At 39.9% G+C, this 26447-nt stretch overlaps 1 protein-coding gene across 4 annotated transcripts; it reads left to right on the forward strand.

Moving 5' to 3' along the window:
• Window positions 1–1977: 1977 nt before the first annotated feature.
• On the forward strand, window positions 1978–20972 carry pmp22b (peripheral myelin protein 22b). 4 transcript variants are annotated; one of them, XM_059948749.1, is made up of 5 exons: window positions 1978–2236; window positions 3873–3974; window positions 4441–4534; window positions 9115–9255; window positions 20289–20972. In XM_059948749.1, the coding sequence occupies exons 2-5, from the start codon at window positions 3897–3899 to the stop codon at window positions 20453–20455; spliced, it is 480 nt and encodes a 159-aa protein (XP_059804732.1). In that variant the 5' UTR covers window positions 1978–2236; window positions 3873–3896; the 3' UTR covers window positions 20456–20972. The 4 variants fall into 4 exon arrangements, with proteins under 4 accessions (XP_059804732.1, XP_059804729.1, XP_059804730.1 ...); XM_059948746.1 differs by lacking the exon at window positions 1978–2236 and adding an exon at window positions 2289–2413; XM_059948747.1 differs by lacking the exon at window positions 1978–2236 and adding an exon at window positions 2400–2511.
• Window positions 20973–26447: the final 5475 nt, after the last annotated feature.

Below are 26447 nucleotides of genomic sequence, written 5' to 3' on the forward strand. Positions count from 1 at the left end.
ACTGGTATCCAATCAACACATTTACTTGTGTTGAAACACCTTCTGTTTCTCTCCAAAGGAGTCAATTGTCCTTCATTATGACATTTCCACTTGGCCACATTTATTAACCTTTTGTTGTTCACAACTCTTCTTCCAAAAGTAAACTGATATAAATTGCAGTCAGTGATAATGCTACAAATCTGTTCGTATCTGAGAAGATTATTGCACTTGCTCTTGACATTCTGAGTGGAATTTCTCTCCAATTCTTGACCACTTGGAACTGACTTGTACATTATTTTATGGCTAATCAACGGCATTGTTTTAATACAATGATATTATTTATCAGCAATTTTATAATAACAATTCAAATTTTTTGAAATGGTTCTGGCAGATTGAGAAGTATTTTCATTGATCTGTCTACAACCAATGATTGCCTTGCATGCTGACCTACACTTTTTACTGGTCCCCATGAATTTAAATGGATTTTCTTTGCTTGTCTTCATATCCTCCTCAAACTGCAGTACCTCCAAATCCTCACACACACTCCCAGCGCCCAAGATATCATTTGTCCTCCAAACTTACAACCCATTGTCGAAGTCCAAAGAACTTGGTCTTTCAAACACTTAATCATATGTTGAAGAAGGAAATTGCTGCAAAATGCTAATTTTCATTGGTTTATACCCTGGGTATGTATGCTCGTGGCAATCAACTCAAGGTTGAGGGACTCTTTGCAAACTACAGGCAGTGATGGGGCTACTTCACTTGCCCCATCATTGAACTGTTCCCACAACCTATAGCTTCATTTTCAAGGACTCTTCATCTTATGTTCTCGATCTATATTACTTAATTTTTTGTATTTGCACAGTCTTATGCACACTGACCAAGATGTCCAAGATGGTGCAATCTTTCATTGATTCTGCTATGGTTATTACTCTATTATGAATTTATTGTAAATGCCCACAAGAAAATGAATCTCAGGGTTGGATATGATGGCATACTTTGTGATGAGAAGTTTACTTTGAACTTTGAATGGATGTGGAATGGGTTGTGAAAGGCCAGATTTAAGTGACTGATTTCTATATTTCAACAATATATGCCAGTTGAACCGTATTTGCCTATGTGACACCCAAGGACACTTCCCTTTACATCAAAATTAAATGCCAGATGTTAAGCACCTCATGACCAATGCCTCAGATGGTTAATATTATTAATAGATGTAAAACTAGTGCAAAACACCACGTATGTTAGAAAAGTGAAATAGAAACCGAAAACTGTGAATGTATTGAAGATGAAACATTATTTCATATGTTATGTGATGATTTACATTATTTCTTGTTATGAACAGTCATCACCCTGGGGCGTTTGATTTGCTTTATCTCCACGGATGCTATCTGACCTATTGTCCTTATTTAAATGAAGTTACATTTTTCTATACCTTATCTGACTATAGGTGTTGAAATGATCTGATGTTAAGAACTATGTATACGTACAAGGGTGGGCCATACTACTGAGGAAAAAGAAAAGAATTGTCGAAGTAATTTTGAGGGGAACTAACATTCTTCTGCCCTGACCAGAGGGAGTTCCCTTTGACATCGCTGTTTCATTCAGTTGAGTAATAGGCAGGATTTCCCTTGTTGCCTCTGCCGATTTGTTTCCCTCTGTAACTATAAACAACGCAGAGACGAACAGGGAGGGGAGAGACGAACTGTAACCAGGGGGACTGAGTCACTGGAATTCCTGGACAGCTCTCTTTGCAATGATGCATCGCAACTGAGAGCGTCCCTGTGAGCAGGGCGGGAACCTCCGCCCGTGAATTCGGACAAGAACAAGTTTGTTGTTCTCATTCGTAAAGCTCTAGGCCTTTTTTTTTGCTTTATTTCTGAGATAGAAATCATGAATCAAACGGGCAGATGCAGAGAAAATGCGCGAAAATAGATATTCAAAGTGTGGTGCCGAATCCCGAAATGCGGCCGTTATTGGAGTCACTTTGCACTACGGTCTAGTTTGTGGCGAAGAAGCGCGCTGCTGGCGTTGACTTGGCAGAGCTTGCTAAAACTGGCAGCAGCAACTCCGGCATTTCCTGTTTGTAGTTTGTTTGCGAGACCTACAACCGCGGATGGTACAGTGGCCCGCCACCTATGACTTGACAGGAGGGCAGCGCGAACGATGACGGGTGATGCCCCGGCAGCCGGCGTCCGGCCCTCCTGCAGCACGCTGACAGGGATTGGAAAGTGGCTGTGGACACACCCCAGGCGCCGTGCGTAACCAGGGCGTTGGTCCCTACTAAAGAGGCCACTTCTTAGCCTCAAGTTTCTTTGACGGGACTTTGCTGTTAGCGTTGAGGTCTCTCTCTCTCGCTCTCTCTCTCTCTATCTCTCTCTCTCTCACACACGCACACATACACACTGCTCGATTGTTAAGGATCTGTCACAGAGTAAGTTGGATCTCTGCTCTTTTTTTTCCAGATGAAAACGACTAGATATTTTATTTTCTTAAATTGAATGCGTTCTGTGTTTTGACAACTGTTGGAAAGTAAGTGTCGAGATCGTGTGAAACACCCGAACACTTTCTTAGTGTTTGGTAACTCATCTTCTTTCAGCCGATCGGCTATTTTATTTTAATATATATAATGCGTTTCATTAATCAAGCCAACTTTGCGGAAAACCAAGAAAGTTGGTGCGAGACTTTAATTATAGCCGCACTTTTAATAGTAATCGTGCAGAGCACGACGGGGTGTGAGCGGCAAGCAATTTTTTTGCACCATAATTTGTGATATATTAACATTCTTGTCTGTTCGTTTCTGTAACAAATATACATGTATTACTGGCTAACTCAAAGACGTCAGTGTCATCCCACGAGTGGAATTTGAAACGGCTTTCCAGATGTTGGTGCGTTTTGCCACATGCTGCGATTTGTTTATTTAACGAATTGGTCGCTGGCTCCATGCCATCAATCGATTATTGATTGTAAAACACCGTAAGTGTTGGAGGTTGGCGGCAGAAGGTTACAGCCCTCCGTTGAGACTTTTGCCTTAACTCTTGGTTATGGTCATCCGCTCTTGCTCGTTTTAATCGGCACCTAAAGTTAGGTATCAAAAATTGACTTGTTCTCTGACTGAATGGCGCCTTTGTGAATAGCGCACTGGGTTTTGGACTAAGAAAAACACAGCCCCTGAAACTGGCACACCGAGATCCTTCTCTCAACGGTTATTTTTTTGGGTTTCGTTCACTCTGCATCCGTATGGACTGACGGCCACCAGCTTTTCTAGAAGGCGCACGGTTATTTATTTGGAAGGTTAGGTTAACCGTAACTGGTGGCTTATTTCGTTTAGTTGCATCAACGCATTCTAAAATAGATATTGGAATTCCTGTGATGAAGTTGTACGAAAGGAACACGTTTACATTGGTGATTCCGATACGCCGTGTATTTGGAATGTAGCTATTTGTTGGATCTCGTTTTGCATTTAGAGGGATATAAAGCTTTGAAATATTGCATAATCCAAATAGAAAACGTGTAGCATTTTTTTTTAAAATTGACCCTCTTGTCCTGGAAATTTTTGCACCATCTTGTGTTGGGTAGGTTTTTACATTCTTAAATAAAAGCAACATGACCACAGCCGATGCAAACTTTCGTCACAGTGAGCATTTCTAAATAGTTGTAAAGATTAGATTGTTTAAACAGTGCAAGTGAATACGGTCTCCTCCCAATCTAACGGTGCCCGCAGTGGGATCAGGGGCGTCCTCTGTCGGACATTCCGTATCCTGCCTTGCCGACACGCCCTAGTTTTAATAAGATCACTGCAGTGAAGAGAAAACGCCAGAGATCGTCGCAGCTCTTTCGGGGCAGTTGGCAGTCAACTCACTCCCCTCTTTCTCGGTTTCCCTCCTTTTTAGATTTCAACTTGAAAAAGCATCAAAATGATCGTGTTGTTGGCGGGTATCATTGTGCTTCACTTGACCGTACTGGTTCTGCTGCTTATTTCTACTATTGTTAATGTAAGTACAGCCGAAAATTTCTCTTGGTTGACAGATGTGTAAAAGCGCACTTCGTGCACTGTATACGCACGGCAAGGCTATTATTTATAATTTGTTTTCGGTTTAAGACTCATGCAGAAGATCGGATTTAACTATCGATTTACCTCGAAATATAATTTTAAACGCGGTGGGAAGTATAGTATATTTTCGTTAAAGATTATTTGTTTCAGGAATTTAATTCCCGCAACAGTGGCTCACAATTTCCAAATGGAGATAATTTTGTAGTGACGTGAATACCTTATTGCAGTAGAGCCTTAGTTTAAAAGCCGTTTTCAGTTACCAAGTCTAATAGATGAGTTCCATATGTTGAATTCAGACTGTTCAGAATTAAATCTATAGACTCGAACGCTTTCGTTAAATTGACTGGAATTTCATCTTCTGCAGAAGACATGTTTGACCTATTGTGATGTTTGTATTTTTTGTATAGTCCTGGTGGTATTACAGCGACATCCATAGTTTAGATATTTGGCAGAATTGCACATGGCTTGAAGCTTGGAACTGCGCGCCATATACTACGAACGGTGAGTGAGTGTGTTCTCTTCCAATCGAGTGTAAACGTTTACAAGCTGCTCGTTTTAAGTAAAGGCAAGACAGTGTAACTGGAAACAAACTTCATCACTCTGCGTTTGTTTGTGCTGAGAGCTTGGTGATGAAAAGGAGACGGTGCCATACACAGCGCAGCTGCAACCGGTTAGTTCGGCTGTCCTGGGCAGCGTTTGAAGGTGGAGGCAGCGTGTGGGCGCGGTCTTGCGAGTTTCCGAAGTGTGGGGGCGCCTAGTGGTCGAGCTCCGCAAGTGCAGGTCCTGGCAACGCCCGGGGCTGCAGAGTCAGCACCTCGCAGAGAGAGAGAGGGAGGGCTGGGCTGGGCTGGGATTAGCTCGCAACAGCGCAACGTAGGCAGAATTCTCTCATTCATTCAAGTCCACTCAGTTCCAATTAATTTTTTTTCCCTAACATGTTGCTTCTGTACTCTCTTGGCAATATGACATGATGTTCCAGAGTCAGGGGTTGACTACTCAAATTTAACTGCTGAAGAAGTCATTAATGACAGTCAAATCTATCAGTTAAAAATAATTCTCTTAGTTTTTATTCAAGAGAATTTTTTAAAAAAGGCAGTTTTGTCAATAATTCTTGCAAGTGGAGCGAGCTGTTCTTATTGAATATTAAGAGATTTTTTAAGCTTGACATGATGGGGAGGATAGAAACAGTTTAGCTTTGAATATTATCTTACTGCTTGCTATGTGTAGGTGCAAATAATTTTTCAAGATTGGTCAAATTAGAATGGGTGAGTTTGCCAATATCTATAAACCACATGACAAGAGAAGTTTGTTTTAGTGATGCTGTGTCATGGTAATTTCTGGAGGCTTGGCATGTTCAAAATGACCATTTGTCTACAGTACAGAAACAGACCCCTTGGCTCATCCAGTCCATGCAAAGCTCTTATTCTGCTTAGTCCTGTTGACCTGTACCTGGACCCTAGTCCTCCATACCTATTCATGTAGTTGTCCAAGATTCTCTTAAATGCTGATATCAAACACACATTGACCACTTGCGCAGGCAGCTGGTTCTGCACACTCACCACCCTTTGAGTGGAAGAAGTACTGTCATGTTCCCCTTAAACATTTTACCTTTCACACTTAACCCATGATCTTTAGATCTAGCCTCACCCAACTTGAGTGGAAATAAAGTCTGCATGCTTTTACCCTATCTATACCCTTCATAATTTTGTACACCACTATCACATCTCCCCTCATTCTCCTACATGCTAGGGAATAAAGTCTTAACCTATTCAGTCTTTCCTTATAACTCAGCTCCTCCAGAACCAGAAATAAAAACTTGTAAGATTTCTCTTCACTCTTTCAATCTCATTGGTATCATTTCTGAGGTATGCAATGGCTGTATTTCACAATTATTTTGTTAGCTGTTAAATCAAATATTTCATTAATTCAAATCCTTTTAATACTGGTCGGCAGAAACACATCAAATGGTTATTTTAGGGCCATTTTGATTTCTGTTTTATACCCATAGATTGCAATTGGCTTTGGAATTGGAAATCTCAAAAGTCAAACCACTTCATCAATTAGCTTTGCTAAGAAAATAGTTTTAATTATTGTGCATACAGAGCATGTTAAAATTATACCACACCCACTTAAAATGGAACTCAAAAATAAATTGCAAATAAAATAATTGTGGTAATTTTTATTTCCAAAGTGTTCCTGCAGCGAAATTGGGTCCAATTTTGCTGCTGTTCATTTCACAGCCCACTATGAGCGTCATAATTTGAAAATTCAGTTTGTGGCAGGTAGAGTTGAAAAACAACCTATACCAAAGACTTCAATTAGTTTCATGACACCAAACTGTCTCCCTGCTTTGAGAATGAAAAATGCAGCTTGGTTGGTGATAGAGGGATATGAAGCAGCTGTAGAATTAATGCAGCTTCAGAAACAAATATACTGATATTCCTGTGGTTGGTGATAGAGGGATACGAAGCAGCTGTAGAATTAATGCAGTTTCAGAAACAAATATACTGATATTCCTTAAGAATAAAGAAGAGTGGATCAGTCTGTTGTAAAAATTGAGCTGACAAAATTAGAATCAGTACTTTTGATTTTCTATTTAAAAATAACTAAATCCATTTCTTCCAAGATTAATATCCAAATAATTATACAGGATTGTATTGAGACTTGGCTTAAAGTAATTAGTATTACATGGAAAAAAATTTCTTGACAACACAATGTTCAAGAAAGCAGGTTTAAAAAGTGCAATTCTGCAAAGTGGTTAAGATTTGCCTACTTTTTAATTGTCAGGAAACTTAAAATCCATTAATAATTAATAATGTGGCAAATACATTATTACAGATGTTCTGTTGCGTGCCCTACATGAATAATTACCAGTTAGCCCAGCAGTTTTGGTTATAATTTCTTGCTTAATGTCAGTTGCTGCAGGTTGCATTCCATTGTCTGCCTCCTCATTTGGCCGTCGGAAGCTTTGCATATTATTCCGCAGAATGGGTGGGAGGCAGAGTGACTGTGCCAGACATTATACGGGTTAGACTGGCACCATCGGAGGTGGAAATAAGAATCTACTGTGACCTTTAAAAGCAGAGAATTTTTGTAACTAGTTTGGAATACCAATTGTTATAAACAAGGGAGAGATTTCAGAATATGACAGGAAAGTTGTCATTGCTCTGATAAAGGCCAGTTCACGTTTTGTTTAGACTCTACTCACCAGAACATTAATCACTATCTAATCCATACATATCTGACTTTGAACACACTGCCTCCTTCAGGAAATGATCGATGCTGGCCTGGATTTGAGTTATTCTAAGCTCTAAGTTGTAATTCATCATCCATTTTTGTTTCCTGAGCCATTGTTGCAAAATACCAGTGGCAATTAGTGCAATAACAAAAGAATTAAATCCATCTGTATTTGATCTGGCACCATTTTTAATTAAAGTGGCAATAATTGATAGCTGTTGAATTTTAGTGGAACGATCAATTTTTTTACGTATGTTTTGGTTCTGAAACTCAAATGATTGAACCAAAATCTGCTGAGCAATCACCTGTTTCATTCTGACAGTGCAATGTATTCAAATTCTGCTGTGTTAGCCAACAGACTGAAGCTAAAAGAGCAACCAAACACTCGTGCATGGGATTGCATTTTGTAAATATAAAATATAGGGCTGTCGTAGATGGAACCTTAATACAATTTAACTTTGAAATCTCACCCTCCAGTAAACTGAAAGACCTCGGGGCAGTATTTTATTCTCAACACGGGGCAAGCATTGCCTTTTGAATGTTGGCACTGCTATTGCCCCTCTGTCACAGTAGATTCTTTTAACACAAAGTTCTAACCCCAGAGATGTTGGGTGGTAAATGTAGATGTTAGGCTGGTGTGGTAAAGTACTTTGAAGGTGGGGATATAGACCCCACTTAGGTATTTGCCTTTTAAAAGGTCCTACAGAACTAATAGAAGAAAAAGATGGGTCTCATTTTAGTCCGAGCCAACAGCTATTCTTCTAGCGCTTGCTATGGAATTTCTGTATCCTACTTTGATCATGGACTGGTTTTGTGCAGAAACAGATCCTTCATCCAACGATGTTGTACCAAACTAACGTAATGATACCTAATTAAACTAACCTGCCTGCACAGGGTCCATATCCTTCTATTCTCTGTATATTCATGTGTTTATCCAGGAGACTCTTAAACGTCTCCTTTGTGTCTACCTCCATCACCACCTTGGCAATACAATCCAGTCACCATTTTCCCCTTCGTGCAATGGAATATTACTATCTTTAAATTGGCTACAATGATCCCTGAAATTTGAAAATAATTCAATAATCATGAAATCTAGAGGTCATGAAGCGGAAAATGAAAACCAAAATGATTGTTGATGGGAACATGTCCCTTGTGGCAAACTGTTTTCAGCTGAAGTTGGGAGTGGTGCTGATGGTCAAGCTCCTTCGGTGCCCTGATTTGGAGAACTCAACAGGCTGTTGGAGGGGGAAAATGAAGTAGTTAGTTAGCACCAGTTAATGTAAACATGTGACATTTCTGCAGTCACCATTAGTGCAGCCCAAGCATTGGAACCCAAAGAAAATCAGACATAATGGGAAAGAAGCAGTAGTTTTTTGATCTGGGAGTTTAGTTCGTACCAGCTGGCACTGATATGGATGTCATAGCCTTTATGTTAATTTGTTCTTCCACAAAAGACAGTAGAGGGAGGCTGAGTTTTGGAATTTTTAGTCAGAGTTAGGTGGACTCTTGAAAAGCAAGCCAGTAGAATGTTAGTGGTGGGAAGACTATGGACTTTAGGTCACAGATCTGCTATGAACTTGTTGAATGATAGAGTACGCTCAACAGGCTGAGCTCCCTATTCCTGCTCTGAATTTGCCATTTTAAGTTTCATTTTTGCAATAATTCAGTGGTGGAATATTGCATGCTCCAATGTAGATACTTATCCTAATATTAAAACAGATTTTTATGCTTACCACAATATTTGTAGAATTGTAAAGGAGTGTGACTATTCGGAATTAACAAAAAGATTTTGTGATGCCCTTTCTATGCATTGTAACGTTTTTCCTTTTGCCCTGCATTTTCAGAATGGCTGCAAGCTGTTCAGGCAATGATGATTCTTTCCGTCATCTTCAGCTTTCTGTCGGTGATTTTGTTTTTCTGCCAGCTATTTACGCTTCAGAAAGGCGGCCGTTTTTACATCACTGGAATCTTTCAGCTACTTGCAGGTAAGCTCCAGGAGTTACCATTTATATTTTCACTATGTCCATGTAACTGATGGATAAGTAAAGCAGCTAATTTTGTTGTTGGAAGATTTTTTCTCGTTGTGTACAATTGTTCTTCAATTCTTAACATGGTCTCTTAAGTTACTGGGTTGTACATTATGAAGAATGAAACACACAAATCACTCACTTGGCACTCCAGATACATTATTAGTACATCATTGGCTTTGCTAAATATTGGCTCATGGCATCTGTAACTTGCTATGTCCTTTTGGCTAAAGTCCCTGAATAAGTTGGGTGGTGGACAGCAAGGAATCTCAGCTCTGGTCAGACAGTGTAAGATTGATTGATTTTAAGAATCGTGTGCCAAAACAGGTTCTACTGGGATTTTCTGTGCCAAAACAGGTTCTACTGGGGTTTTCTTTAAGGCAGAGGGCTTGAGAGTTTGGTTGGAGTGTGCAGTTCTGTAATAGATGAAAGATACCAGTTTGTCCATTAAGACTGACCCTAAGGGCCACTGGCTTCCATTGCATTTCCTGGAAGGGTAAAAACATCTCATAGAGGCGATCAATTAAAGAGCCCGAGGCTGGAGCTGAGGATTTATTCAAGTGTTTTGAATGCCTACAGCTGATGTTCTGGATATTTAAATACCTAAAAGATTGATTAACTAGCACACAGCCTCTGCAGTCTAAATTATGTGCGCTTAGAAATTCATTTGTGCAGTGCCTTATGGGCTTGAGTGGCAGTCTTCTACCGGTTTAAAGTGTCTGAATCTGCAGTCGTGTGCTAAGCTAGTACAGTAACCTGTTGTCCACTAAGATGAACATGTACAAGGCTGTTGTCCTCACTGTTCTCCTGTATGGCTGTGAAATATGGACTGTATACAAAAGGCAATTGCTGGACCGTATCAGAAACCTGAAAGTACTCAATAGGGCAAAGACGACCAATATTGAAGCTATGATCCTGCAAGCACAACTTCGTTGCACCAGATATGTTGAAGGCTTGGAGGACTTCACACTCCCTAAGCAGCAGCATTATGGCCAGTTATCATGGGGAAGCAGAAACCGCGGCAGACCTCTATAAAGTCTGATTGAAAGCCAGCATTGCTCCCCAACACCTGGAACACAGGATTTGAGAACTGGTTGGCATGCTTTGGTTAAACTTTCTCAAAGCAACTTATAAAATAGGTATCAGAAGGACCTGGAGAGTGCCTGACGGAAGAGGGAAACGACAGCAACAGCCATGCCTACAGAATCAGGACAACTCCCTTGACCATGTCGTTCAAGAATTGGCCTCTATTGTTACCTCCAAACACACATCAGATCACCTGCACAAACCCCATTGTCATTGTCAAAATCAACGGACAGACATCATAACCACCCAACGCATGTACGGCACAGGCTACCCTGGAATTTGACCTTTGAAAAGTGATAAAGTGGCTCCAGAGTGGATGTGAAAGCAGGCGTTAATGGAAGGAAACACCTGTTAACAAGATGGATCTTACCTGACTGTCTTCTATGAAAAGCTAACATTTGTACAGCTCTAGTGCTTTAAAAGGCAAGGATTCCCTGACCTTTGCTGGTGAGACCTTTCAATTTGTTACATTGGCTCAGAACATTGTGATCTTTGGATGTGCATCTTTGCATTGAGATGTCTAACCAAGCACAGAAGAAGCAAGGTAGCTGCTCCCACATCTCCCTGGAATCCTTGCGTTGGATCACACGGAGAAACCAGCTTGCTTTCACCAGCGGTTGCAGCTGAGGACCTCCAGCAGGTAAGTTAGCACTGTGTGTGTGACTCAGACCTGCGAGCACTTGGAAGCCATGAGTGGCATCCTACGTGTGCGTGAAGGATTGGAAATTATTTCCCCGAGTCAGGTTAAAAATTGCAGTCTGTTCCCCTTTCAGCACCATTTTAGTTATAGTCATAGAACACTATAGCACAGAAGTGGGCACTTGGGCCATACAGTCCATGCTTAACTATAATCTGCCTAGTCCCATCAAAACACACCTGGACACCCAGCCCTCCATATCCTTCCCATCCGCGTACCTATTCAAATATCTCTTAAATGCTGAAATTGAACCCATATCCATGACAACTGTTGGCTGTTCATTTCCCACTCTTATCACCGAGGAAGGAAGTTCCTGCTCGTGTTCCTCTTTTACATTTCGCTTTTCACCCTTAACCTAGGAGCTATAGTTTGAGTTTCACCCACCCTCAGTGGAAAAAGCCGGCTTGCATTTAGACTGTCCATACCCCTCATGATTTTGTATACCTGTATCAAATCTCCCCTCATTCTCCCATGTTCGAGGGAATAAAGGTCCTAACCTATTCAACCTTTCCCTATAACTCAGGTCCTCAAATAGTGTAAATGCATTTAGCCCTTATCTTTTCATATATTTCAGTGCCCATTTTAGAAAACTGCCAGGGTAACAAGCTGCGCTTGATAAATTGTGTTTTGATATGAAAGCATTAACAATAGTTTTCTTTGTATATTTTTAGACTGGTTTCCTCTGAGCTCTGGGTAATAATAGTGTAGAAATTTTAGCTTTGCCTGATCCTGAAAATCACTAATCTCAAACAGGGAAAAGCTGTCTTTGTCAGATGAGTAAAGTTTGGGTCAGACAGTTTGAATTGATGAATGCCATTTCCTTTTACATTTTAAAGATTTCCAGGAATCATCTGAAGTTAAACTCAAAATCATTCATTCTGTGCCTGGTGCTCTTTTATCTGGAAATTGCATGATTGACAGCTGAGATACAATGTAGAATAAGTGCAGAGCAGACATCTAATGTTTTAGATCTCAGAATGGTGCAAAATGGTAGGGCATGTGCTAAATATCACTTACTCATATTTTTAAGTTCTAGTGCAACAAGTATATAGGAACTCTGTTATACTTGTGTTAGCCAGACCCAGAGCAGTTTGTTTTGAAATTGAGATATTTCTTAATGTGCTGTGCTGTGGAGAGTTTGTGCAGGCATGCATGGTGGGATGCATGGAGAGATGGTATGGGGAGTGATAGAGTAAGAGACTGCTATTAGGAAAAGGTCACTTGCTCTGAAGTTTAATAATTGAAGAAGCATCTGTGAACATTACACAAATAGTTTCCTTTTATTTTGAAATGAGAATTATTGCAAAGAAGTCAAAGTTTACAGTTGTGGAGATTTGAAGGTTGAAGTATTTGAATATGCAGAAAATGAACTGGGGATAGAATTAGTTAGTCAGCATGCAAGATTCTGCTTTAACTGTAAGTTGGCTGACCTAGTTTTAGTAGTATGAAGATTGGCTAAGCTTAAACAAAAACTAGATAAGCTGGAAGAACTTGGGTAGTAAAGAAAGTTAATGGCTTCAAGTGCCAAGGGGTAAGCCTTAGTGTCTTGAGAGTGTTCAAAAAAGAACAAATAGATGAAGATATGGATTCTGCAATCTTCAGAAACAAACCGAAGACTGCTCTCAAATACAAGAATTATTGTGTTGATAGTGAGTTGAAAGTAGGAACTCAAACATTGTGGATCTTTGAACAGAACAAGTAAAAATTCAAGAAAATGGGAGCAGGAGTAAGCCATTCTAACCTGCATGCCATATAATGTGATTATGTCCAATCCATGATGGCTTCAGCTCCTCTTCTGTGCTGTTTTTCCATAGCTTTCTACTGTTCAGTTTGTCAGATGCTTAACCAGCTTCTCCTTAAGTACTTATAGTGATCCAACATCCACCACTGGCTCAGACAGAGAATGCCAAGTGATTCACTATTCTCTGCAAGAGGACATTACTCTGTCCTTTCAACTAACCAGCCCCTTGTAGTTAAGTGCGCTTGTATGACACATCTAGTAGTGAAAATATCTCAATAATATTTCTGTCAAACTCCCTTTGGATTTTGTATATTGAATAAGATCATCTTATTTCCAAGGATACAGAGTCAAATTATTTGTTTTCTCCTTGTAAAATGACCCAATCTACATGGAATTAGCCTGATGAATACGTCCTTCGTACAGTCTCCAATACGACTGTGTCTGTATGGTATTATTGGCCAAAACTATGCAGTATTCTGAGGGAGGCCTCACACTTCTTTAGAATTGCAGCTAAATTTTCCCACCTTTAATTCTAACCCCGGTGCAGCGAAGGGCAAAAGTACATTAGCTCTCTCAACTTCTTGTTAGACCTGCTGGATTTTTTTTTGGGTAATTCATGCAATTCATGTAATCCGTCTCCACTTCACTCACTTGAATGATAAACATAGTGTCACAGTGTACGAGGTCTTACCATATTAATTAGAAGCAAAGATCAAATCTTCAATTGGGAGGGTTTAAAAAAACAATTGATAATGATTTCAACACTGGAATTATTTCAAACAACCTGATTGTAAAATGGCACAGTAAAACGGCACAGATTTCATTTGCAGCTGACAGTTCAAGATCTTGGGGCACAAGATCTGAGATGCAAATCTTATCAGAAGGATTCCATTTGCTGTTGTTTACATTCTCTCTTTATTTTTAAACTCTAATTTATCAAGGTTTGTAGTGTTTGATTTCATGCTTTTTAATGGATTAGTATCACACATGCATGTAGAAATGACACATAATTGAGTTTCTATATTTATTAAGAATATTGAAAGGAAACATTGTTTCAGTTGTACAAAGTATATTTTGGAAACTACAACTGAGGTTTGAATACTGAGGTTTACCTTGGTTGTAGAAGTGAAAAGAGTTGAGTTATTTTTAAACAGAAGAGTGAATGGCCTGCAGCATTGGACAGCATTTGACAGCAGCCAAAGCAAAAGTTAAAGAGAGGGGCATATAAGGAAGCCAAAGCCAGTGGGAAAATAGAGGATTGGGAAGCTTATAAAAACTTGTAGAAGGAAACTAAGAAGGTCATTAGGAAGAAAAAGACGAATTATGAGAGGAAGCTGGTTATTATTATCAAAGAAGATACTGAAAGCTTTTTTAAGTATATAAAGGGTAAAAGAGAGTCGAGGGTAGATATAGGACCAGTACAAAATGACGCTGAAGATATTGTAATGAGAGATGCAGAGATGGCAGAGGAACTAAATGTGTATTTTGCATCAGTCTTCACAGTGGAAGACATCTGCAGTATACTGGACATTCAAGAGCGTCAGGAAAGTGAAGTATGTGCAGTAAAAATTACGACTGAGAAGGTGCTCAGGAAGCTTAATGGTCTGAGTGTAGATCAATCTGGACCTGATGGAATGCAACCTTGGGTTTTGAAGGAAGTAGCTGGACAGATTGCGGAGGCATTAACAATGATCTTTCAAGAATTGATAGATTCTGGCGTTGTACTGGATGACTGGAAAATTGCAAATGTTACTCTGCAGCAGAAAGGAAACCATAGGCCTGTTAGCCTGACATCAGTGGTTGGGAAGTTGCTGGAATCAATTGTTAGGGATGAGATTATGGAGTGCCTGGAGGTACATGACAAGATAGGCCAAAGCCAGCATGGTTTCCTGAAAGGAAAATCCTGCCTGTTTAACCAACTGCAATTTTTTGAGGAAATTGCAAGCAGGGTGGACAAAGGAGATGCAGTAGATGTGGTGTAGTTGGATTTTCAGAAGGCCTTTGACAAGGTGCCACACATGAGGCTGCTTAGCAAGATAAAAACCTGTGGATTTACAGGGAATTTACTGGCATGCATGGCGCATTGGCTGGTCGTCAGAAAACAGTGGGATAAAGGGATCCTACTCTGATTGGCTGCCGGTTACCAGTGGAGTTCCACAGGGGTCGGTGTTGGGTCAGCTGCTTTTTACGATGTATGTCAGTGATTTAGACTATGGGATTAATGGATTTGTGGCTAAATTTGCCGACAAAACAGATAGGTGGAGGAGCGGGTAGTGTTGAAGAAACAGAGAGCCTGCAGAGAGATTTAGATAGTTTGGGGGAATGGACAAAGAAGTGGCAAATGAAATACAATGCTGGAAAGTGTATGGTAATGTACTTTGGTGAAAGAAATAAATGGGCAGGTGATTGTTTAGACGGGTAGAGAATTCAAAATGCAGAGATACAAAGGGGTTTGGGAGTCCTTGGGCAGGACACCCTAAAGGGTTCACCTCCAGATTGAGTCGGTGGTGAAGAAGGCAAATGCAATGTTGGCATTCATTTCTAAAGGAATAGAGTATAAGGATAGGGATGTGATGTTGAGGCTCTATAAGGCACTCACGAGACCACACTTGGAGTGTGCAGTTTTGTGCTCCTTAGTTTAGAAAGGATATACTGACATTGGAGAGGGTTCAGAGAACGTTCACGAGAATGATCCCAGGAAGGAAAGGGTTACTGTTTGAGGAACATCTGGCAGCTCTTGGGCTGTATTCCCTGGAGTTCAGGAGAATGAAGGGGGATCTCATTGAAACATGCTGAATGTTAAAAGGCCTGAACAGATTTGTATATGGTGAAATTATTTCCCATGGTAGGGGAGTCCAGGAAAAGAGAGCACAACTTCAGGATTGAAGGACGTCCATTTAGAACAGAGATGAGAAATTACTTTAGTCAGAGGGTGGTAAATCTGTGGAAGTTGTTGCTACGAGTGGCTGTGGAGGCCGAGTCATTGGGTGTATTTAAGGCAGAGATAGATAGGTTCTTGATTAGCCAAGGTATCAATGGGTATGGGGAGAAGGCAGGGGAGTGGGGATGACTGGAGGAAATGGTTCAGCCCAGGATTGAATGGTGGAGCAAACTCTATGTGTGGAATGGCCTACTGCTGCTCCTATATCTTATGGTCTTTTGTGATTTCAGCCTAAGAGCTGTAAATTCCTGGGTGTTACTATTTGGGAGGCCTCGGCCCAGCAAGTGAGTGTTATTAAAAAGAAAGTACAGCAGCTCTTCTACTTCTTTAGGAGTTTGCAGAGATTTGGCATGAAATCTAAAAGTTAGACATCAAGAGATGTGGAGTGGAGTGTGTACAGACTGTCTGCATCACAGCCTGGTCTGGAAACGCCAATGCCCTTGAATGGAGAATCCTACAAAAAGTTGAGGACAAGGCCCAGTCCATCACGAGTAAAGCCCTCCCCACCACTGAGCACATTTACATGAAATGCTGTCGCAGGAGAGCAGCATTCGTTACCAGTGACCCTCACCATCCAGGACATGCCCTCTTCTTGCTGCCTCCATCAGGAAGGAGGCACAGGAGCCTCAGGCCTCACACCACCAGGACTAGCAACAGTTATTACCCCTCAACTATTAGGCTCTTGATGAAAGGGGACAACTTTACTCAACTTACTTGCCCCATTATTGAAATATTCCCCAAATGAATAGATTCACTTTCATATGCTTCGTCTCATGTTCTCAATATTTATTGCTTACTTAGTTATTATTCTTTTGTTGTCTTCTGCACAGTTTGTTGTCTTCTGCACACTCTAGGTGGGCGGCATTTCATTGATTCTGTTGTGGTTATTATTCTATAGATTTATTGAGCATGCCCACAAGAAAATATATGGTAACAAGTATACATTTTGATAGTAAAATTCACTTTGAACTTTGATATATAATAAATTTCAGTTGCTTGAATTATATCTGAATACACAATACTGTGCAAAAGTCTTGGGCACATATATATAGCTAGGGCGCATAAGCTATTTGCATAGACTATAGTAATTTTAGGTATTGTATTGCTGCTGCAAAATTTAACACATTTCATTTTATGTGAACGATAAACCTGATTCTGATGTGGGTCTCTATTGTAGACTGAGGGTGGGAAGGGGACAGGGAGAGGGAAATATGGTTGCAAAGAGGGGATTGAGTGGGAAGCACCAGAGAGACTTTCTGTAATGATCAATAAACCAGTTGTTTGAAATCAAATGACCTTGCCTGGTTCACTTAGAAAAGAGAAAGGTTCTACATTGGTTACTTAAATGTAATAATACCCATCTACCTATCAACGCAGTCGCTGAGGTAACGCTTAAATTCCAGTATGTTGGAGCGTTGCCTCATAAGATCAGTTCACAAATGAAAGGAACGAAAAGAAACATTTTCTACGAAGGCTTTTAAATCTGCAACCAGCACTGCTGATACAGTCTAGCGCTAGGCTGCCTTATATTTTTGCCCAGTATTGTGTTTGTCAACGTGGAGTTGAGAGCAAGTTTGTAAATCTGGCAGGGTAGAGCACTGTAGGAGGAGTGCGGAACAGGTGGCAGAGGAGGAGAGCCCGGGCCTCGGGCCTGGTTGTGTCTGCACCTGTACCAGCCTCCGCCCGAGCACTCCTTCTGTGCCACCTGTTCCGCACCCCTCCCACGGTGCTCCACCCTCAATATCCTTTGCTCCTGCGGGATTTGCAAACTTGCCCTCAACTCCACATTGACAAAAATCTAAGGCATCATAGTGCTAGATTTCTTTGTATCAGCGTGTTGCTTAAGGACTTAAAAACCTTTGTAGAAAATGTTTGGTTTTTATTCCTTTCAATTGTGAACTGATTCTATGAAGCAATGTTCCAACATACTGAAGTTTAAACAATACCTCAGTAGCATGATTGATAGGTAGATGAGTATTATTACATTTACATAACCAATGTACAGTATTTCCTTTTTTTAAGTGCACTATTAACTTTAAAAGGTACTAATGTTCATTTTGCAATAACCTTGATGGCATTTACCCTGGCCATTTTCAGACCCGGAGTATATCTTGTTCATGCACTCAAGGCACTACACATTCTGTTGTCGATAATAATGCAGACAAACAGGAAGATAGTAACTGGCGCAGCAAAATGCACACTGCTGATACCATCCCAGGCTAGGATTCTAATTCAAATTATAATGAATTGAGTACAGCAACAAAATAGGGTGAGCCTGAGTTGCTGCAAACAAGATTAAAATAATTCCAATGATGCAGTTATGTTTTCTGTTGTTACGGAAATGTAAAGACTTAAATTTGAACAGAAAACCTAATGTTGGACAGATTTAAATTGTTTTTATTACAGACTTCTTCCTAAATGATTCACAGTGTGTGGGAGTGGTTGATTGAATTACCTTTGAACATGTTTTTATATGCTCTTAAGTTTAAAAAAAGGATTTCATAATGTTGCAATGTTCATTTTGTTACATTAGAGTTCTTTCAGTCTCTGTTACTATCTCAGGTCCTGAATTTTCACAAGAATTACCTTTTTTGGAGATTTTCTAAGGAACTATAGTGTATTTTCTGAAGATTTGTTAATAAGAGATTTATTATGTTAAAATGTACATTCTTGCCATGTGCATGGGTGTTTATGAGGAACATTGCTGCTTGTACTCTAAAAATAAGTAAAAGATTTAGTTGCATACACAAAATGCTGGTGTTTGCGTTGTGTGTGTGTTGCTTGAATTTCCAGCATCTGCAGGTTTCCTCGTGTGTGCGTTTTTAAACGATCTAGTTAATAGCTTTTCTTTAGGACTGACCGGATGGCTTTATGGACTAGGTGGAATACAGTCAGTGTTCTTTGAGGTTAGAGTTCATTGTTACATTTAGTCTGTAACACAGCCACAGTGTGTCCAATTTGCATCAAGAGCTGCCGCAGAAATCTTATCTTCCCCATGTCACACGCCTTCATAGATTTTCTCTAGCAGGTTAAAATTTTCATACTTGGAGTGTGCAAAAAGCACTTTGTCTGTCCAGTGATGCAAATTAATAAAGAAGACCCCTTGAGCCATTTCTAAATCCACTTTATTGCTCTAATGCTACTTCTTATGCACGGACGATGTTGAGCAAGTGTGTCGGGAGTCCCTTCATCAGAGAGGCTGATCATTGAAGTAAACTTGGGTTCTGACTCAGATTAACAATAACTTCATCTTTGGTGCAAAGATTTGAGAATAATTTCAACCAAAACTATTCTTTGATGAAACAGAAAAGTTCAGATTCTATGCTGGGTTTACACATCATTCAGTTTTCTTTGCTTGAAGTCACAGCTTTATACAGCATGGAGACAGGTTCTTTGTCCCTCTGCTTTTGCAGCACTCATCAACCACCTATTAACACTAAAACAAAGGTACACAATGCTAGCAACACAGCAGGTCAGGCTGTATCTCTGAGAAGGATAACTATTAATGTTTCAAGTCTGATTCTTCTTCCCTCAGGACTGGAAAAGAGAGAGAACAAGTTAGAATTATGTAGCAGAAGAGTTAAGGAATGGATGGTAGAACGCAGAGAATATCTTGTGTAGGGTGAGGCCAGATGACTGAGTATTGAATAGTTGCTAAAATATGGTTGGGCTTGCTTGTGAAATGTGAAGGACTGTAGTACATGCCCTGCAGGCTAGGCCATAGACTGGCATCCCATTTTAGATCAGATTACTTTTAGTTCTCACATGTCGGTTAAAGCATACAATGAGATGCATTGTTAGTGTCAAATCAAGTCAACTAGGATTGTACTAGGCATCCCACAAGTGCTGCTATGCTTTTGGTGCCAGCGTATGCCCACAACTCACTGGCCCAGACTGTACATCTTTGGAAAGTGAGAGGAACCTGGAGTACCACATGGTCGCGGGGAGAATGTATAAACTCTGTACAGGCGGTGGCTGGGATTGAGCCCAATCAGTGATTCCTTGCTGGGGTAAAGCGATGTTTTAACTGCTGAACTACCTTGCTACCCCGCATCCCCATCAACTTCTGTTTTCCCCACATCCCCATCGTCTTTCTATACTTTGTCTATAAATGGCCAATTACTCTGCCAACCAGTGCGTCTTTGGGATATAGGGGTAAAGGGAGAAACATTGGAGAAAAACATGAGGGACCTACAAACTCCACAAAGTCAACAGTGGAGGTCAGGAATAAAACTGGAACTCTGAGGCAGCAGCTGCTATCGATGTCAAGCCAAAATATGTGGAGCAGCTTGTAAAACTGGTTTTATTCTTGGTGGGGTTACAATTGTAATGGTAGCCTGAGTCCAGCAGTTTCTGGTCTCTCTACATACAAACCTTGGCTGTTCCATCCAATGGGCTTCTAGTCATATCCTGCATATCTTGAAGGATTAAATATGCTTTTGGTGTGTTAATCAGCTGTTAATCAATTTTAATACCGAGGCATAAATTTACAAAGACCCTAAACAAAACTCTTGTTAATTTTTCAGGCATTTGTGTGATGAGTGGAGCTGCCATATATACGGTGCAGTACCCGCACATTCACAAAGAACGCTACGATGGGAGCTATGGATTTGCCTACATTTTGGCATGGATTGCTTTCCCCCTGGCCCTGTGCAGTGGAATCATCTATGTCATTCTAAGAAAGCGTGAATGAGCTACCATAGATCACCACAATCCGTATGATGCCATCTTTAGAGGAATAAAAAAAAACATTACTGTTTTAATTTGAAGATGTATATAGTATCTATGGTTTAAAACCTATTTATAACACTTTTTACATATATGTACATAGTATTGTTTGCTTTTTTGACAGAAGCTGTGTTTTGCAAGCTAATTAAGTGCCTACAGAACATTCATTTTTAACAGTTTACGATTAAAAGAATATTTTGCTGAAGCCAAATTCTGCGACAAAACTTTATTTTAAATAGAATATGTTAATCAAAGCGCATGTAAAATTATAGCTAGTAAGCTGTTTTTTAATAAAAAAAAGTACAGCTTGAGTAAGTAAATTGCTAATAGCTTACAAGTTTGAATAGTTTACTCGTGTAGATATAAAACTTAAAATTTTCAATGGTGCTACGTATTTACCATTCCTTGTCATAACCTATAGCCATCTCACTGGAGAATTACTATTTACAACAAGGTAAAATAAATGCTTTGATTCTACAGGATTTACTTTGTCTAAATATTTCTGTATGGATGGATTTTTTCTTTTTAGCATTAATGTGAAAGTTTGAAAGTTAATGGAGCTAGTGGCAGCAATACTAGGACAGGTGTGAGGGGTGATTTGAATGCTCACCATCAGATACTGTCTGCAGCTTTCTGAGGCTTCAGTTGTGAGGGGCAATTTGAATGCCCACCTTTAGATAGTGTCTATAGCTAAACGAGGCTTCTAATGTGCGTCCAATCTTGTAATCCAGTCCTGTGCTGCAGCCATTCTCTTTGGCTTGTGGTCATCCCTGAGTCTTGTTAACAGTGACCTGAAGTTTCCTGTGTGGGTCTGATTTATTGCAGTGTGAAAGTATAATGCTTCAAGTGCAGCTATTAACAGTCGCTGTTTCATTGCTGAGTGAAGTCTAGAAAATTTCTCTAATGTGCAAAGTTTCAAACAGCATGTAATACTGACAATATCCGCAACAGTTCTGTTTTGTTGGTGGTAGTAATGGGCAGTGGACAGCAGCAAATCAGTGTGCTGGGTGCATGATATCACCACCACACTGCAGCCTGTCCAAACAACAGCGGTCAAAGCCAGTGTCCCAGAACCATCCTCCTATATCCCTCTTCAGTTTCTAAATGCAGAGGCATTGCCTGATTGTAGTGTCGAATGTTACTCATTTTCATTATACTATTACTGAAGGAATCAGAAAACTAGTACAGATAGGCTTTGTTCTTTACATGTTCGAAAAATGCTATAAATGTATTGAAAATCTTAAGTGTGTCACACTACATGCAAATATATTGTCTGGAATTAACATGAACTACGGTTTGCTAGAAATAGGAAACAAAATGCGAATATTTCACTGTATTGATAAGCATTCTGCTACTGAACAGTGACACAAGTTACATAAATGCAAGGGGGACCACAAGTAGAAAACTGTAATGAAAAGAAATGGTAAAGAAAGGTGCAGTGGGGGGAAGAGGGAGGAATAGAAATTACTCCGTGCTAGGGAAGGTTAGAATGAATTTTCTGGATCATAAATACTTGAGAAGGTAACATTTTACCATCCAATGGTAAAAATGAGCTGATAGAAAACAGCGTTGTCTAAATTCACCCAGAATACTTTCCATGATCTTCCTAACCCAGTGGTTAAATGTTCACAGATTGGTTTTGGTTGAGTATATTGTAGTCAGCTTTGACTGTTAGTTCACTGACCATATTTTTCTGTTTTTGAAAGAATCATTAGCATTGCTCTTCAGGGACTGAAGTAGATTCTCGTCTTAAAAACAGCTTTTTTTCACGATTGGTTTGATAACATTAGAAATGGCATAGAACTTGACTGTTTTCTCAGTAGTCTAAAATTGCTATTGACTTTACGACAAGCTTGATATGTGGCCTTTTGTTGAGATTGTGGCGATGTTCAATGTGAATTGATATGCTACCTTTTCTGTTCTAAAGCTGCAGGACCTCAATGGGGTGATAGTCTTTTGAAATCAGTAGCTACCACCTTTTTTTTAAAAAAAAGGGGAAATACAAAGTGAAGCCTATAATAATTCCCTGAAAGAAACCTTATTTAACAATGGGAAAGATGCCCCACTTTGGATGTTCTATGTATAAATGTTACCTACATGACATTACCTACACAAAGCCTTTTTATTTTAGACAGGCATGGCTGCACAAACTGCAGGTATCATGACATAACTACAGCAGATTTCACTCGCAGTTTTATTATCACTGTATGTTGTGAAATTGCACTGAAAATCGCTGAACATGTAGTTATGACTGGATTACAGCGAAGTTCCAAAGTATTTTCCCCAACCCCCCCCCCCCTTATTTTCTCCATTGAAATTTTAGAAAAATACGTGGTTTAACAGGCTGGCGATAACTCTAATGGTTGAGCACTGTTCCAAGTTACTGAATTTAAGAATGCTCAGCTCCAAATGGCTGAATGTTTTTCTTCATGGTTGGTTGCTGAGAGATCACTCATGGGTCACTGCAGCTTTAAGCAGGATATTTATTATTGTGCAACACCAGAGAGAGGCCTTCTCATCAGCGTGGTCCACAACCACAATCCTACACCAAAGTTAACCACTGTTTTAAAAGAGTGAGGGGTAATAAACAAATTTCTGGCACTACTCGAGCAAAAAGAAAATTATGTACTTGTGGCTGTATAGTTCTTTGATGTGATGAAAAGCAAATAGTTTGCTAAATTTATTATCCCTTTTGAAATCTGTTCTTGTTTACATAGTGCAGTATAAAGAAATATAATATAGTTCTTATCCTGTGTGCACAGATCCCCTGCAGAATTCGTTGTGCAACTTCAGTAAGGTTTTGGGGGTGGGGGGGGGGTGGGTTGCGCAATTTGTTTTTTTATGTTTGCTAACAGAAAATGCCTTATTGCATATGAGTGCAGTCATATGTTTGATGTACTTGAATAATGATGAAAATAAATAATACTGGCTTATCTGTGCAACAGATTGTCCGTTGCTTCTGTTGTCATCAACTATTCTGAGGTGTTCAAGATGTCAAAATAATTTTTCTTTACACTTCCTTTGGTCTGTTAATCCTCTCAGACTGGGTTCTTGCATTGTATTCAAATGCCCTCGGGCAAAAGAGATGTAATGGTGAATCCCTCTCTTGGTGTCTTGGACCTCTGCCATTGATATGTATCATGCAGTCCTTTATGTGTGGGCAGTGTTGATTAATCATTTCCCATAACAATAGCGCATCAGAGCTTTATATTTAGCACACACCTGAATTAAAATTGTTTGATTTAAATATTATTTTACAATTGAGGTTGCATTCTAAATTGCTCTGATTTTAATTTTAGTTACCTACATGAAGAGACAAATGAAAACCACCTTCCATCTTATCCTTGACTCTGAATATTTTAATGCAGGGGTGCCCAACCTTTTTTTAAAAGCAGTGGATTTATAGCATTAAGTAAGGGGTCTGTGGACCCCAGGTTGGGAACCCCTGGTCTAATAGAATATTTAAGTCTTAATATTTATTTACATAATGACTCCAGACCATATTCATCAGACCCACCCATCACCAATTGTTGCCACATATGATTATTGTTATCTCAAAATATTGGATGAAATCAATAAGAAGTAAAAAGGGTTTAAAATTGTCTCCAATAGTGATGAGCAGTAGGTAACGAAGTGTAAGTTAATTAAATTATGCAGCAATTATTTTCTTCCCCTGGTGCTTGTGAGCTCTTATTTGAAGTAAGGCAAAGTTAATCCTTCTGAAAGTATGTACTGTACTTGTAGATCCAGAGGAAGTGAATGGCCACTCAGCCCTTAAAATTATTCTGCAGTTAATAAAGTTCCTACAAGAGGACCACAACCTTGTAGGTTTGGAGGCTTGTGTGCCTCAATGAACTACAGAGCTATGTTGGCTGGAGTCAAGGCTTTATGTTTTTGATTTTGGTAGGGTCATCTATGTCAAATAGGTCAAAGGGTAGAGGTCAGACTAATGGTGGTCCATCGATTCTCAGGATCTGCAGGTTCAGCTGGGGACCAACAACCCTCACTGGTAAAACAAAACTTATGGAAACAGCAGTGAAAATATTACATCTGAGTGGAATGGTATTTCTGTGTCTCCGCCTGAGACTTGAATGACAGTGGCAAAAACCACAAGGAATCCATTGGCACGATGAAGGAACCCCTGAACTTTGTGGTGAAAGACTTTAATTGCTGCCCTAAACACCAGTGACATTAAGGGAAGTAAGTAAGTTGTTGCTGATCTTACTGTAACCTCAACTCCACATTCCTGGCAACCTCTGGCAACCTTTCACCACTTGCTTATCAAATACCCTTCTAACTTTGTCCAGCTGTTTGTTGCCTTGGCTGCTAAGACATAGTTCTGGAGTCTATGTGAATGATCATATCAAGTCTAAACAAAATAGCTTAAGTACGATACATCGGATACAGATTTATTTATTACATTTACAATACAGGGAAATGCATTGTTTGTGTTAACAATCAACGCATCTGAGGAGGTTCTGGGGGCATCCTGCACTTAGTATGCCCACAACGTTCAGCAGAACAACAAGTAACAAACAACAACAAAACGGTAAATCAGCCTTTCCCAGCCTCCATTCCACACACCAGCCAATTCACGTGCATGGACGGGTCTCCAAACCCTTGGACAATCCTCAAACAGTCTTCACTGCACAATCTACTTTGTCATTGGCTTTATTCTCTGCCGGAACAGCCCTTCTAAGCTTTATCCTGCATTCTGTTGTTATCTTCCCTTGTGCTACCTCAATGCATTGTTGCAATGAAATATTCCGTACGGATGGCATGTGAAACAAAGTTTTTCACTGCCTCGGTACATGAGATAATAACAAACTAACTTATTTACCAATTCATGAGGCGCTTCAGCTTCTCTGAAGTTGAGAGAGTCTCAGCTGCCACCGGTGCCTTGGGCAGGGCCAGATTTAAACCCTCATCTGGGGGAAATTTTTTTATATTCAGTATTCAGTACTAGAACTCTTCTGAATTGAAGGTTTTAAGTAAGAAACTGGGATTTGATTGGTGGAATAGGTAAAGAGCTGAAGAAGAACGAATCTGATAGGAGAAGGTGGTGGACCATGATAGAGTAGGAGGGGCACCAGAGGGGTGTGATGGGTAGGTGAGAAGCAAAGGGGTAAGAGGGAAGCCAGAATTGAAAAAAGAATTGAGAGCAGAGATAAATTACCATAAAGCTAGAGGAATCAATGTTCATGCCATCGTGTTGGAAGTTACCCAGACAGAGTATGAGATGTTGCTCCTTTAACCTGAGTGTGGCTCACTATAGCAGTAGAGGAGGCCGTGGACTAATACGTCAAAACCTTCTAGCTTCTTATTTCATACCCCCAACCCCATCCACCTACCACCTTCACCCTCACTTGATCTCCCCCATCATCTGCTGTCTTGCTGTCTGCTGTCATCATCTCTTCCCCCCATCTTCATATTCCAGCATCTTTCCCCATCCTCTCCAGTCCTGATGAAGAATCTTGGCCTGAAATGTCAACTGTTTATTTTGCTTCATAGATGTTGCACGACCTTGCTGAGTCTCCCATATTAATTCTTCATTAATGTAACACCCATTGATACTTTAAGGGCATTAGAATTAGCCATTGGATGTAGGCTATTTCGATTATAACTACACAGTGCAAGACAATAAAAATTGTTAATCAATCCTCATTGAAATTGTTTGCTTCTGACTTAGATAGTTCTCAAGAACAAAACCCTTAAGTAACTCAGGGGCTGTCAGTACTTCAAAAATCTAAGTGAAGTAGAAAAAATGGATTGTGAACAAATGATTTTTGCTCTGGTTATTGAGTCCACAGAAAATGTGAACCATGCACAGGAGTTTATTTCTAGAGTGCTCAGACTAAAAAAATAATGATGCTATTCATAAGTTGTACTGCATTTAACCTGAGTTAGATGATACTACATTAGTGCATACAGCTCCGGTTGCTTTTCCTTAAAAATAT

This window comes from Hypanus sabinus, chromosome 23 (assembly GCF_030144855.1).
Source record: "Hypanus sabinus isolate sHypSab1 chromosome 23, sHypSab1.hap1, whole genome shotgun sequence".
NCBI classification, from domain to species: Eukaryota; Metazoa; Chordata; class Chondrichthyes; order Myliobatiformes; family Dasyatidae; genus Hypanus; species Hypanus sabinus.